Raw genomic sequence first — 13,536 nt, forward strand, 5'->3', positions numbered from 1 at the left:
AGCAGAAAAACACCTCCAAAGCAGAATGTTTCCACCACCATGTTTGACAGTTGGGATGGTGTTCTTGGGGTCATAGGCAGCATTCCTCCTCCTCCAAACACGACGAGTTGAGTTGATGCCAAAGAGCTCGATTTTGGTCTCATTTGACCACACCAATTTCAACCAGTCCTCCTCTGCATCATTCAGATGTTCAATGGCAAACTTCAGACGGGCCTGGACATGTGCTTTCTTGAGCAGAGGGACCTTGCGGGCACTGCACGATTTCAATCCTTGTCAGTATAGTGTGTTACCAATTGATTTCTTGGTGACTGTGATCCCAGCTGCCTGGAGATCATTGACAAGATCCTCACATGTAGTTCTGGGATGATTCCTCACTGTTCTCATGATCATTGACACTCCACGAAGTGAGATCTTGCATGGTGCACCAGACCTAGGGAGACTGACAGTTGTTTTGTGTTTCTTCCATTTGCGAATGATTGCAACAACTGTTGTCACCTTCTCACCAAGCTGCTTGGCGATAGTTTGGTAGCCCAGTCCAGCATTGTGTAGGTCTACAATCTTCTCTCTGACATCCTTGGACAGCTCTTTGGTCTTTGCAATGGTGGAGAGTTTGGAATCTGATTTTTTGATTGCTCCTGTGGACAGGTGTCTTTTATTCAGGTAACAAAATGAGATTAGCAGTACTCCCTTTAAGAGAATGCTTCTAATCTCAGCTTGTTACCTGTATGAAAGACACCTGGTAGCCAGAAATCCTGCTGAATGATAGGGGATCAAATACTTATTTCCCTCATGAACATGCAAATCAGTGCATAATTTGTTAGACATGCATTTCTTTTTAATTTTTGTTGTTATTCTGTCTCTCAGTGTTACAATACACCTACCATTCGATTTTTAGACTGATCATTTCTTTGTGAGTGGACAAACATTCAAAATCAGCAGGGGATCAAATACTTATTTCCTTCACTGTATTTGCAGCGCAGCATGGTTTTATTTATGTTTATCTTTTGTTGTGGGAACACAATTTAATGCTAGCAGCAGCTCCATTTCACTACTATTAGTCTTCACTCTCTCGCTTTGTAAACTCACTAGGTAGTGCAGGAGATTATTTTGATTTTGTTTAGCTTACCTTTAACTGCTTTCCGGCCGCTGTATAGCAGAACACTGCTACAGGGTGGCATGGGTGCGCAAAATCACACACACACATATATATATATATATATATATATATATATACGTGATTTTTCATTTCCCAGTAGGGGGCACATGCCCTACCCACGCCGCCATTCACAGCTGTCAATCACCAGGTCCCAGCCAGTAATTACTTGCCGGCGCCTGGTGATTTCCGAAGATCTCCGACGGGGAGGAGGACTGTTATTAAACAAAATAGTCAGCTCTGAAACACTGCTCTGGATGCATCAGAGCAGCATGATTAAAGTGAAGGACACAGGCACCGCCCCCTAGTAAAACAATCCCTTCACACAGTTAACCCTTTGATCACCCCTCATGTTAACCCCTTCCTGCTCAGTGCCATTAGTACAGTGTCAGTGCTTTTTTTTTTAGCACTGATCACTGTCTTGGTGTCACTGGGGATGTCAATTACACCAAGTTAGTTCCTCCCAGTGTCAGAATGTCTGCCTCGGTCCTGCTATAAGTCACTGATCGCCACATTACTTGTGAAAAAAAAAATCCAGTATATATACCACCATTTGTAAACTTTATAACTTTCACGTAAACCAGTTAATTTACACATATTGGGATTTTATTTTAGCAATGATATGTAGCAGAATACATTTTGGTGTAGATTTATGACAAAATTTGAGTTTTTAAATTGTTTTACTGGACATGTTTAATAGCAAAATGTCAAAAATATTGATTTTTTTTTTAAATTGGCAGTCTTTTTTTTATAGCGCAAAAAATTAAAAAAGCACAGGCGATCAAATACCACCAAAAGAAAGCACAATTTGTGGGAAAAAAGGACATAAATTTTATTTGGGTGCAGCGTTGCATGACCGCGCAATTGTCAGATAAAGCAACGCAGCCCCATAATGCAAATAATGGTCTAGTCAGGAAGGGGGGGGGGAATCATCAGGAGGGCAAGTGGTTAAATAGGTCTCTTTCATTCAACACAGCCTGCAGCCTCCCAGGGCTTTGTTTATATTGTACTTTGTTGTGAGCAATGTTTCTCCATGTCACTAGAGGGCACTGTGGACAGACAGGAAATGTATAATACACTGATTTGAATGAGCAACCTGGAATTGATGGAAATAGAGCTGTAGGAGGCTTCAGGCCATGCTGTTGGAAACAGTAAATGAAATATAAAGTGCAGTTTTGCTTTTAGTTAAAATGGAATATCATTTAAAATGGTGTTTTAGTTGATGTGATCATAATGTTAAGTCAGTCATCTCCAAATTAGACAACTCATTTTCAAAAATAATAAAATAACAAAAGCATTATCAGCTATGGCTCCTGGGATTAGAAAAATGGGGTAATGCCAGTTTGAAGTTCTATCGATATAGTAGAAATTGTATTAGTCTGTTGGGTAACTGAAGCCTGGGCACCACTTGTACACAGGAAGAACCCAACAACTTTCGAATGCTGAGCCGACACAGTTGAGCCAAGGAAGCTGGACCTAGAAATGAAGATCAACAATAATATCACTTTAGAAGGTAGGGAATAGTTTTCCTTTTCATGTAGTCAACCTTACTCTAAACAAAGGTGTCTCTATTGATGTCCATGTCAATGTTGGTAATGTCCTATCTTTTCCTGTTTCATGGATAACATGACACTCCAAAACATGGGGTGACACTAAAACAAGAAGCAAGGTAAAATCTCCCCAGCAGTGAATCAACACTTTCTATTGCTGGGTCTCCATTATTTTCCTTTATTTCCTATTTCACAGTCACCCAAAGTGTCAGGAAATGCCAGGGTGTCATTGAGAGAGGAAGTCACAAGAACTCCCCCCCAACAAAGGCACAGGCAGCAGCAAAACTCTGGCAGAGGTTCTTACCCTTCTGCACTTAATCCAAATATTTAAAGAGTCTGGTACTATTTTATTATGAATACCTTCTGCGATGAGCAACGTTCTTTCTACAGCACTCCTGGGTGCTGTCAGTTCTATGGGGTATTTTCCTTCCATGTTTTTACTCTTCACATTGGCCCCATAATCAATAAGCAACTTGACAATCTCTTCACTTGTTTTGCGAGCAGCAGCATGGAGAGGTGTGTCTAAAAGTTTCCCGTGGTTCACGTCTGCACCTAGAAAATAAATCAAACAGGTCTAATTAATACATCTGTGTCTGCTTGGCTATACCTTTGATAATGAGGCTGCCAGGCACACATCAAGTATAGGATGAGCTGACCATATGGCCAAATCTTTATAATAATGATATTCACTATCTTCACCAAATAGGATTGATTTACTAAAGAAATTGAGACTGTTCACTTCTGAAAGTGTATGTTCACTTTGCAAAGTGAATGTTCAATTAGATTAGTAAAGAAGGTGAAGTTGTGTTTGCCTCAATTACCTGATCACATGCAAGGAAAAATGTGTATATAACACACGCACGCAGGCACGCACGCACACACTTTGTGTTTTTTGGGTATTTACCAAAGCATATTCAGGCTATAGTTATATAATGGGCAGAAAGTACACACTGTCAGGTTTAATTTGAGGGTATGTACATCCAAACTGGTGGAAGGGGTTAGGAATTACAGCTCTTAAGAATTGAATCAAAAGCTGTTTCATGGCCAGGTGTGAGGTACTCCATTATTTATTCATCAATTAAGCAGGTAAAAGGTTTGGAGTTGATTCTAAGCGTGGTATTTGCATTTGGAACTTATTGCTGTCAACCCACATCATGTGTTCAAAGGAGCTGTCCATGCAAGTGAAACAGGCCATTGTAAGGCTTCAAAAATGAATCAAATCCATCAGAGAGATAGCAGCAACATTAGGATTGGCCAAATCAACAGTTTGGTACATTCTGATGAAATAAGAATGCACTGGTGAGCTCAGCAACATAAAAAGGCATGGGCGTCCATAGAAGACAACAGTGGTGGATGATCGCAGGATCCTCTCTATGGTAAAGAAAAACCCATTCACAACATTCAGACGAGTGAAGGACACTCTCCAGGAGGTGGGCATATCATTGTCAAAGTCTACAATCAAGAGAAGACTTCATGAGAGCAAATACAGAGGGTTCACCACACAGTGCAAACCATTCATACCTGAAGAATAGACTCAGCCATATGCAGCAAAGTTGATTGGACGGCACTTCACAGTACGGATGGACAATGACCCAAAACACATTGCAAAAGCAATCCAGGAGCTTTTGAAGGAAAGGAAGTGGAATATTCTGCAATGGTAAAGTCACCTGATCTCAACCCAATTGAGCATGCGTTTCACTTGCTGAAGGCAAAACTAAAGGCAGAAAGAGCCACAAACAAAGATCAACTGAAGACAGTTGCAGTTACAGCCTGGCAAAGCATCAGATAGGAGGAAACCCAGTCTTTGGTAATGTCCATGGGTTCCAGACCTCAGGCAGTGATTGCCAGCAAAGGATTTTCAACAAAATATTAAAAATGAACATTTTATTTATGATTATATTCAATTGTCTCATTACCTTTGGCCCCTTGAAAAAGGGGGTTCGCTACTTTTAAGAGCTGTAATTACTAAACCCTTCCTTCAATTTGAATGTACATACCCTCAAATTAAACCTGAGAGTGTGCACTTTCAGCCCATAACCATTATACAACTATAGCTTGAATACGTTTTGGTAAATACCTGAAAAAAACTAAAATTGTACTTGTGTCCAAATATATATAGACCTAACTGTATATACACACACAATTTATACACATTGATCAGCCACAACATTATGATAGTGTACCTAATATTGAGTAGGTCCCCCTTTTGTTGCCCTAACCGGGTGTGGCATGGACGCCACTAAACCTCTGAATATATGTTGTCGTGTTTGGTCAGTAGCAGATCCATTGAGTCCTGTAAGTTGTGAGGTAAGGCTTTCATGGATTGGACTTGTTTTTCCAGCACACCCCATGGATGCTCAATTGGATTGAGATCTGAAGAATCTGAAGGCCAAGACAATGCATTTAACTCATTGTGGTGTTCCTCAAACCATTATTATATAATTTTTGCCGTGTGGCAGGGGACATTACCATGCTGAAAGAGGCCACTGTCATCAGGGAATACCGCTTCCATGAAGGGGTGTACTTTGTCAGCAATAATGTTTAGGTAGGTGGTACGTGTCAAAGTAATCATGAACAGCAGGACCAAGGTATCCCAACAGAACATTACCAATGCATCACACACTGCCTCTGCCAGCTTACCTTCTTCCCATAGTGCATCCTGGTGTTATCCCATCCCAAGGTAGGTGATGTACATGCACCTGGCCATCCACATGATGTAAAAGAATATGTGATCCATTAGACCAGGCCACCTTCTTTCATTGCTCTGTGGTCCAGTTCTGATGCTCATTTGCCCATCGTAGGCTCTACTTGCTGTGGACACAGGTCAGCATGGACACCCTGATCAGTCTAAATCTACACTGCCCCTTACACAACAAACTGTGATGCCCATTTTTCTGCTTACAGCACATCAACTTCAGGGACAAACACCCCCGCCGTGTGCATGCACACATATATAATAACACACAGTGCACTATCAGCATTGGGTAAAGGGAAAATAATAAAATTCATGTGTTGCATTTTTGTTAGCCCTGGACTATGTGCAATGATCATCACTGTGACTGTTGCCCAACTGTACAGACCTTATATACTGTATATAGGGCAGTGATCTCACTTGCTCACAGTTATACTCCTAAATAATCATAGCATTACCCAGTTCAAGAAGCTTTCTAACACAGTCAGCTTTCTGGTGGGCACAGGCTAAGTACAGCGGAGTACCAATGTTCTGAAGTTCTTTATCAATGTCTGCTCCATATGAGATTAACATTTCTGCACATTCCCGGTAACCTGGAGACATAAGAAATAATAAGCAGAAAATATGAAATAAGTTACTTAACAAAATAATATTTATACCCAAAATTAAAGCTACTAACATTAACCATTATGTCATGACCAGGACTTTATCAACCAAGATCATCTCCTTCCACTAGCACCTACCAATGACTAAATGCTTCTAGAGAAGACATTCTTATATACTGTATTGTATAAGACATTTCAGTCTGTCCTGACCTTCTGCTAGCTTCCACCTTCCTCTAACAATATCTCTAGTAGGAGGAAGATGGATCTTAGGGTAGACGTAGGCAGACATTTTATTTTACGCAGTAGTTGTAATTTGAGCATCACTTATAATTATCACTGATAATTAGGACATCTGTAATCTCCCTCAGGTTTAGGGGCTCCAACTTATCAGAGCTGCTCATTATCACACAGAGATTTTCCAACCCACTGTAAAATATATAAGCAAACAGGAAACACTCCAAACTCTTCTATACAGGTAAGGGTCAAAATACCACCTAGTTGGATGAAAGTGATACTATGTGTGTGATTGCTTGAGATAGAAGGTAAGATAGAGCTAAGAAAGATACAAGGCAAATATTTTGATTCTCATTAGTCTTGTAAGAAGTCTGTCCATACTGTATATGGCCAGTTTACTCACTGAAATCAATAAGTGGTGACAAATCTACCCATTTTTATTAGACCTACTGGGGGAGATTTACTAAAACTGGTTCACTCAGAATCTTGTGCCGCTGTGCATGGTAGCCAATCAGCTTCTAACTTCAGCTTGTTCAAATAAGCTTTGACAATAAAATCTGGACGCTCATTGGTTTCTATGCAGATTTGCATCAGATTTTGCACGCTGCAGGATTAGTAAATAACCCCCATTGTATTTTTGCTCCAGAACGGGAACAGTAAAATAGACATAGCATAGTAAAAGTTGCAAAATTGCTGCATGTAGTACACTTAATTAGAATTTACAGAACCATTTATTATTGATTTCCTAACTCCTACACAGCTTTGTTATCCCAAGAAATCAAATATGTCTTACTTCTTGTATTTATTAGGTCATAGGTTGTGTATAGTTATATACTATTCTATGTTTATTCAGGTAACTAACACCCTATGGCGTGGGGATATTGTTTTGTGGTAGCTTGCAACTGTGTCTACAGCAGCGTCTCTAATCCTTCTTAACATAGATGTAGCGCTACCCCCTTAGGAGTTGCAATAGATTTGGGTCCTGTACAGCCAGGCAACACGCACTTCCTTCACTCAGACTGGCATCAGGAGACAGTAACCAGTCCTTGAGCTTTGTTTTGAATTTTTATTAGGGGATTTAGAACTTGGATGGGGTAAGGGTTGTATAGGATGCCCAAAGGAATGGTAACAAAGGAAAAACTCCTTAGCAACTATGTACAAGTCTTTACAGCAAAAATCCTCTTTCTTTTGGAGAGCTAGCCAGCATCTCCTATTGTACCACCCAGAACCCAGGTGACTCCTCTCCTCATCCAGTTGTTCTGGGTGAATCCATAGGCAGGGGATCCAGTGCCTGCCACTTCAGTGTGAAACAGTCCTGCGTAAGATTGCACATCCACTTCCCCACGTGCTCCTTTCCCATTACTGGCCCTGGAGGTGAAGGTTTACTCACTTGGTCCCTCTCTTGTGCTGCCAGTGGGTCGGTGGCTGCTACCAGGCCTTCTAGCTGGGCCACTCATTCCCTGCCACACAGGTGGTCCTCTCTCATTAGGCTGGTGAAGCTCTATGTTTTCAGCCTTCCAAAGTTATTTGCCTGCAGGTGAGTCTCTCTCCATCTGAGCCCCCTCACAGGCTCCTGCCTCTCACATCCTCCTCTCTCTTTTACCCAAACTCTCCTGCTGCTGAGCAGGTTCATCTACTCTTAAAAGTTGTCCTGGCCCCTTGCCAAGCCTCCTGTTGGGGATTGGCCAGGATCCTCTAAGAGTACAAATCAGCAACTCTTCAGATTCGCCCACTGCTTCTAGACCTTTCTCCAAAGCTCTAGTGCAGGAGGAAATTCCAAACGGGTTGGTCTGTAGAGCCTCTCTGCCCTGACCCAATTTTGACCCCCTGCTAACTATTACTCCCAGGCTGCTACTCAGCTAACAATTGTAGCTTCCTACATAGAGGAACCCTTGAATTACTTTCAGGTCTCAGGACACCTCTAAAAATAATTACTGTATCTGCAGATCTTGGTATATTGGTGTTAACAGTAAGATTAAATGTATAAATTAAAGAAATAATAAGGAATTTGGCATGCTTAGTATACTTGACACCCAGGGCTGCTCTATACAACTAAATAGCTTTTAGCATTCATAATGTAAATAAACAAATAGAAATTAGGGCTATAAAAGAAATGCTGGTAACAGTAGACCTGAATGGGTTGAGAGAGGCTGCTCTGTAGGAACCCAAGGGTTCATACAGGGGCACGATGGACCTGAAAGCAAGAAAGATACTAAGCCATACTAATATTTCATCTGCTTTACTGAGGGTTGTAAGCCTAACATTTTCCAACATCTTTGTAAAACTGCTGCATCTGGTCATTAATACAACAATGGTAAAAAGTGATGAAGAACATCAGGTCTATGTACACCACAACTCTTGGTCTTTAGCATTCAACTAGAGACTGGACACTTTTAGGTAAACCTTGGCTTATGTATCTTATTTGAAATTGTATTTTAAATAGCAGTGAATAATTTTCCATTTGTGAAAGAAATGGCCATTGCCTTGCTCATTCATATATATGAGAGTTAAACATGTTACCTCTTATGACTGCTTCATGAAGAGGAGAAGCCAGCTGAGTTTCCAGCTCTGGGTTAGCCCCATAATCCAATAGCATACTGACACAAGCAACGCTCCCACTCCTACATGCGTTATACAGAGGAGTGATTCCATCCACTGTCACCACATTGACCTGGGCAGAAGATAATATAAAATCAGATTTATGTACAACTCTATGGGAGGAATTTGCAAAGAGTGATGCAAGCACCATGCTTGCATCACTCCTCTAAATATAAAAATGGAGTGGATGTTCCTTCTAATTAACAAGGGTTCAATCCCCTTTGTTCATTAGACGTGATCAGTCCTCTGCTCTGCCATGTCTGTGACAGGCAGCACAGAGAACATAAGACTTAGAACAGCATGCTCTGATTTATCTGTCCCCCTGCTAGGCTCAGAGCAGGAGAGAGGAGGAGGGTTGTTAACCCTATATGCTCTGCTTGTGTAGTGTAATCACTGCACAAGCAGAGAGGAGGATGTCAGCTGACTGCTTACAGCTCACATTCCCTACAACAAGATACCTGGTAGGAATCTGTAGCAGTGTTCTATATTCAAAAGTGCCCTTTTCCCTCTATTATAGGGGATAGGACTGCACTAGCTTCTATTTTACTCTGGCACAGGAGTCTCCGACAGACCTGAAACAGCTCTCTCTCTTCAGTTAACATGGCGCACACCACTTCTGACTATTATAATGGCACAGGAAGCTTAGTTAATTCCCATCTTTTTCTGTCTTATTATTGCTTTCTAAGGTGGGACATGACAATGATAATAAATAACATAAGCACCTGTACCACACTTTTGCCCTTATGCTTATATAAGCGAATTAGCTCCTCCTATTCATTTAATGGTATGCCTTTGAAACAGAGGAGTATAATGTGTTACTATGGACACCCCAGGCAGTTCTGAAAATGTAATGTATCAAACATCCTTTTTTTTTATTTACACTTTTTTTTTTTTTTGAGGTGTTGGCATAAACTTATATATGCAAATCCCAGCCACAGCACCACCTTCCTGGAGTATGCATGTTCTCCCTGTGCCTGCATGGGTTTCCTCGGGTACTCCGGTTTCCTCCCACACTCCAAAGACATGCTGGTAGGTGAATAGGCTCCTGTCTAATATGGGCCTAGTATATGTATGTATGAATGTGAGTTAGGGACCTTTGATTGTACGCCCCTTGAGGGTTAGGGACTGATGGGAATGTATAATATATATGTAAAGTGCTGCGTAAATTGACGGCGCTATATAATGTATCTTTGCTGACAAGGGGAAAATCAGCCTATCGAATGAATGCTTCTAAGGCCTTCTTCCACAATGTGAGCCCCAGAGGACACTTTCAAGTGTATACATGCTCCCTAGATAACATTAGAGGTATAACAAAATGTTAAAGGGCCTTGAAGCTAAATTTAAAGGGTAAGTTCACTTTTAGTAACATTTTACATAATTCCCTAAGGCATTTCAAGATCCCATTTGTCCTCATTTTAAAATGCTGCTCCTGTTTTCCTTATGCAGCTATGGGGGCCATGGGAACCTCTCCACATAAACTTCTGGTCTCTTGATCCCCCTCTGTACTGACGTTTGCAGGATGGGCTGAACACTATAAATGTGTGCCCCTTAGCAACTGCTCCAGCCTGTTCAAATTGCACACATACACAGTGTGCTCTATCATTATCTACTGTATGGGAAGCAGTCAAGCTCAGCCACTGCAGCTAGAGAAGAGGGCAGTGCACTGCGCATGTGCATAGTTTGAATGGGATGAGCTCACCCTGCAAACAGGAAGACAGAGTGGGATAAAAGGGCCAGTAGTTTCTGTGGAGAGGCCCCTCACGACTGCATAAGGTAAGGAAAGCAGGAGCAGCATTTGAAAATGAGGACCGCTGGTGTGTACTAATTATGGGATCTAGAACTGCATGGGGGATTTTTGTAAAACGTAACTAAAGGTGGACTTTCATTTTAAACAAATAGAAAATATGCCATAGGAAAAAAAGAATCAAGTGAAAGAGACACACTGTATGAACAGGAACCTGGAGCTGGCAAAGAGACATCTTTGGAACCCCTAGCCTTATGGGCCCTTGAATCAGATCTAGGTGGACCCCTTGACCTCATGGGTCTTTGAATCTGGCCTAGATGGACCCCTTAACCTCATGGACTCTTGAATCCGGCCTAAGTGGACTCCTTGACCACATTGGCCCTTAAAATCAGGCCTAGGTGGACCCCTTGACCCCATGGGCTCTTGAATCAGGCCTTGGTGGACCCCTTGACCTCATGGACTCTTGAAACAGGCCTAAGTGGACCCCTTGACCTCATGGGCCCTTAAAATCAGGCCTAGGTGGACTCCTTGATCTCATGGGTTCTTAAATAAGGTCTAGGTGGACCCCTTGACCTCATGGGCTCTTGAATCAGGCCTAGGTGGAGCCCTTGACCTCATAGGTCCCTTAAAGTAGTCATAGATTGGGCTCAGAACCAATTTCACCCTCTGCCCTATTGTAGGCACATGTTTGCAAACTGAACCATAATAATATGTGAACTTTTTGATAATACAGTGGAAACCAATTCTTTATTTATATGAACAAAAACATAGAAAGTTTAGAGTTTACATTCATGGTACAAACGCTACTAATGCTAGGCACCAATATATAGTTTATTGTATAACAAGCATCTATTGTCTGTGGAGAACTGAAAAATGTTTGGATTACATTCTGTACATTCTGTAGCAGTCACAAATATGCCAATGCCAGTAATGCTATTCTAATAATTTCTGGAACAGAGGTTACTTCAGGTAATAAAGGCGGCTAGCAGACTGGATTTTACTATATCCATCCGTGTCACCAAAATAAGCAATCATTTTCATTGCACCACCTCCAATTACTCAAATTAATCCTTTAACCACTTGCCTACCAGGCACTTATACCCCCTTCCTTACCAGGCCAATTTTCAGCTTTCAGCGCTGCCGCACTTTGATTGACAATTGCGCGGTCATGCAACATTGTACCCATATGAAATTTTGATCATTTTTTTCTCACAAATAGAGCTTTCTTTTGGTGGTATTTAATCGCCACTGGGCACTTTACTTTTTGCGCTATAAATTAAAAAAAGTGCAAAAAATTTGAAAAAAAAAAAAAAGTTTATTTGTTTCTTTTATAAAATTTTTCAAACAGGTATTTTTTCTCCTTCACTGATTTGCGTTGATGAGGCGGCACTGATGGGCACTGATAGGCGGCACTAAAGGGCACTGATAGGCAGTACTAATGAGGTGGCACGGATAGGCGGTACTGATAGACAGCACTAATTAGGGGTCACGGATAGGCGGCACTGATATGCAGCACTGATAGGCGGCACTGATAGGTGACACTGATGATGGGTACTGATAGACGGCACTGACTGGCATCACTTCTGGGCACTGACTGGCACAACCCCTGGGCACTGACTGGTGGCACTGACTGGCAGCACTGCTGGGCTGCACTGGTGGGTGGCACTGGTGGGCAGCACTGGTGGGTGGGCACAGGTGGGTGGCACTGGTGGGCACAGGTGGGTGGCACTGGTGGGCACAGGTGGGTGGGCACAGGTGGGTGGCACTGCTGGGCACATGTAGGTGGCACTTCTGGGCACAGGTAGGTGGCACTGCAGAGTGGCACAGGTGGGTGCACTGCTGGGCACAGGTGGGGGCACTGCTGGGAACGGGTGGGTGGGGCTAGTGGGCGCACTGCTGGGCGGAACTTGCGGGTGTCACTGCTGGGCACCGATCATCAGGGCACTGAGCATCAGTGCCCTGATGATCGGTGCCGATCCCCGCTCTGACAACTGCCGGTTCTCGGCAGTACTTTCCTCACGATCTGACAGCGTGAGGAAAGTGCAGCCGAGAACCGGCACTTGCATTTCCCTGTGATCAGCGTGTCATTGGACACCGCTGATCACGTGGTAAAAGGCCGGTGGGATCGGCCTTTCACCACATCACGTGATCAGCTGTGTCCGTACGGAGATCACGGAGATCGCCGGGTGCGCGCCCCCTGGGGCGCGCAGGAGAGCGCGTTCTGGGAGGACGTCATATGACGTCCACTCAGAACTGGCCGGCCGCGGTGAAGCCATCATTCGGCTATGCGCGGTCGGCAAGAGGTTAAATCTGACCAGAAGTGACTGGAGCTGTGCAGTCACACAGTACATTCTCGTGCAGTATATTTGCTGCCATCCTCTGAAGACCTTTAGTATTACACCTTCATACTTACGATGGTATTAAACTCAAAACCATAAATGTAATATATTGCAGCTTACCAATCTTTAGAAGTAGTGGCTTCATCAGATTTCTTTTTGCCTTCCGTTTTCACCTGGTGATCTGGCCAGTAACACCCCTCTTGTATTATACAGTTATACAGACACCACTCTGGCTGAATGAGCACAGGGGACAGATTTGGATAGCAGCATTGTCTGTCTGGTGGGGGGGGGGGTGAGCTGTACTAGCAGATTTAAATGTACTAACAAATTGAAGCTGAACTCCAGCTAATACTTTATAAGCAGTTACATATTTTTTTTTTTCCTTTTTTAATAATGTCTTTACATAAATAAGTAAAAGCTGATCATTGTAAACACTTCTGCCAGTGTTAAAGTGTCTGCATCAACCCTGCAAGAGCAAGAGAGCTTTTCTGCTGAAAAACAACAGACTTAATGGCTGGATCACTAGATGAAAATAGAAGAAAGAAAGCCAAAAAAAAAAAAAAAATTAACCCAGCCATCCCATCTAGGAATTGGTAAGCTGCAATATAATAAATGTTGGCT

At 42.5% G+C, this 13,536-nt stretch overlaps 1 protein-coding gene across 3 annotated transcripts in view; it reads right to left on the minus strand.

The window, feature by feature from the left end:
- Positions 1 to 904: 904 nt before the first annotated feature.
- The window catches only part of ASB11 (ankyrin repeat and SOCS box containing 11), a 28,163-nt gene continuing 15,531 nt past the window's right edge, over positions 905 to 13,536 (minus strand). For all 3 annotated transcript variants that reach the window (XM_089693628.1, XM_089693630.1, XM_089693629.1), the window contains 4 exons: positions 8,755 to 8,905; positions 5,854 to 5,988; positions 3,064 to 3,255; positions 905 to 2,629 (listed from right to left, as the gene is read on the minus strand). In XM_089693628.1, the coding sequence (XP_089549754.1) occupies positions 2,505 to 2,629; positions 3,064 to 3,255; positions 5,854 to 5,988; positions 8,755 to 8,905 (603 nt within the window). In that variant the 3' untranslated portion in view covers positions 905 to 2,504. The remainder of the gene's footprint in view (positions 2,630 to 3,063; positions 3,256 to 5,853; positions 5,989 to 8,754; positions 8,906 to 13,536) is intronic.

Source organism: Staurois parvus, unplaced genomic scaffold (genome assembly GCF_062004578.1).
Source record: "Staurois parvus isolate SC_StPar_1 unplaced genomic scaffold, SC_StPar_1.0 ptg000635l, whole genome shotgun sequence".
Lineage (NCBI taxonomy): Eukaryota > Metazoa > Chordata > Amphibia > Anura > Ranidae > Staurois > Staurois parvus.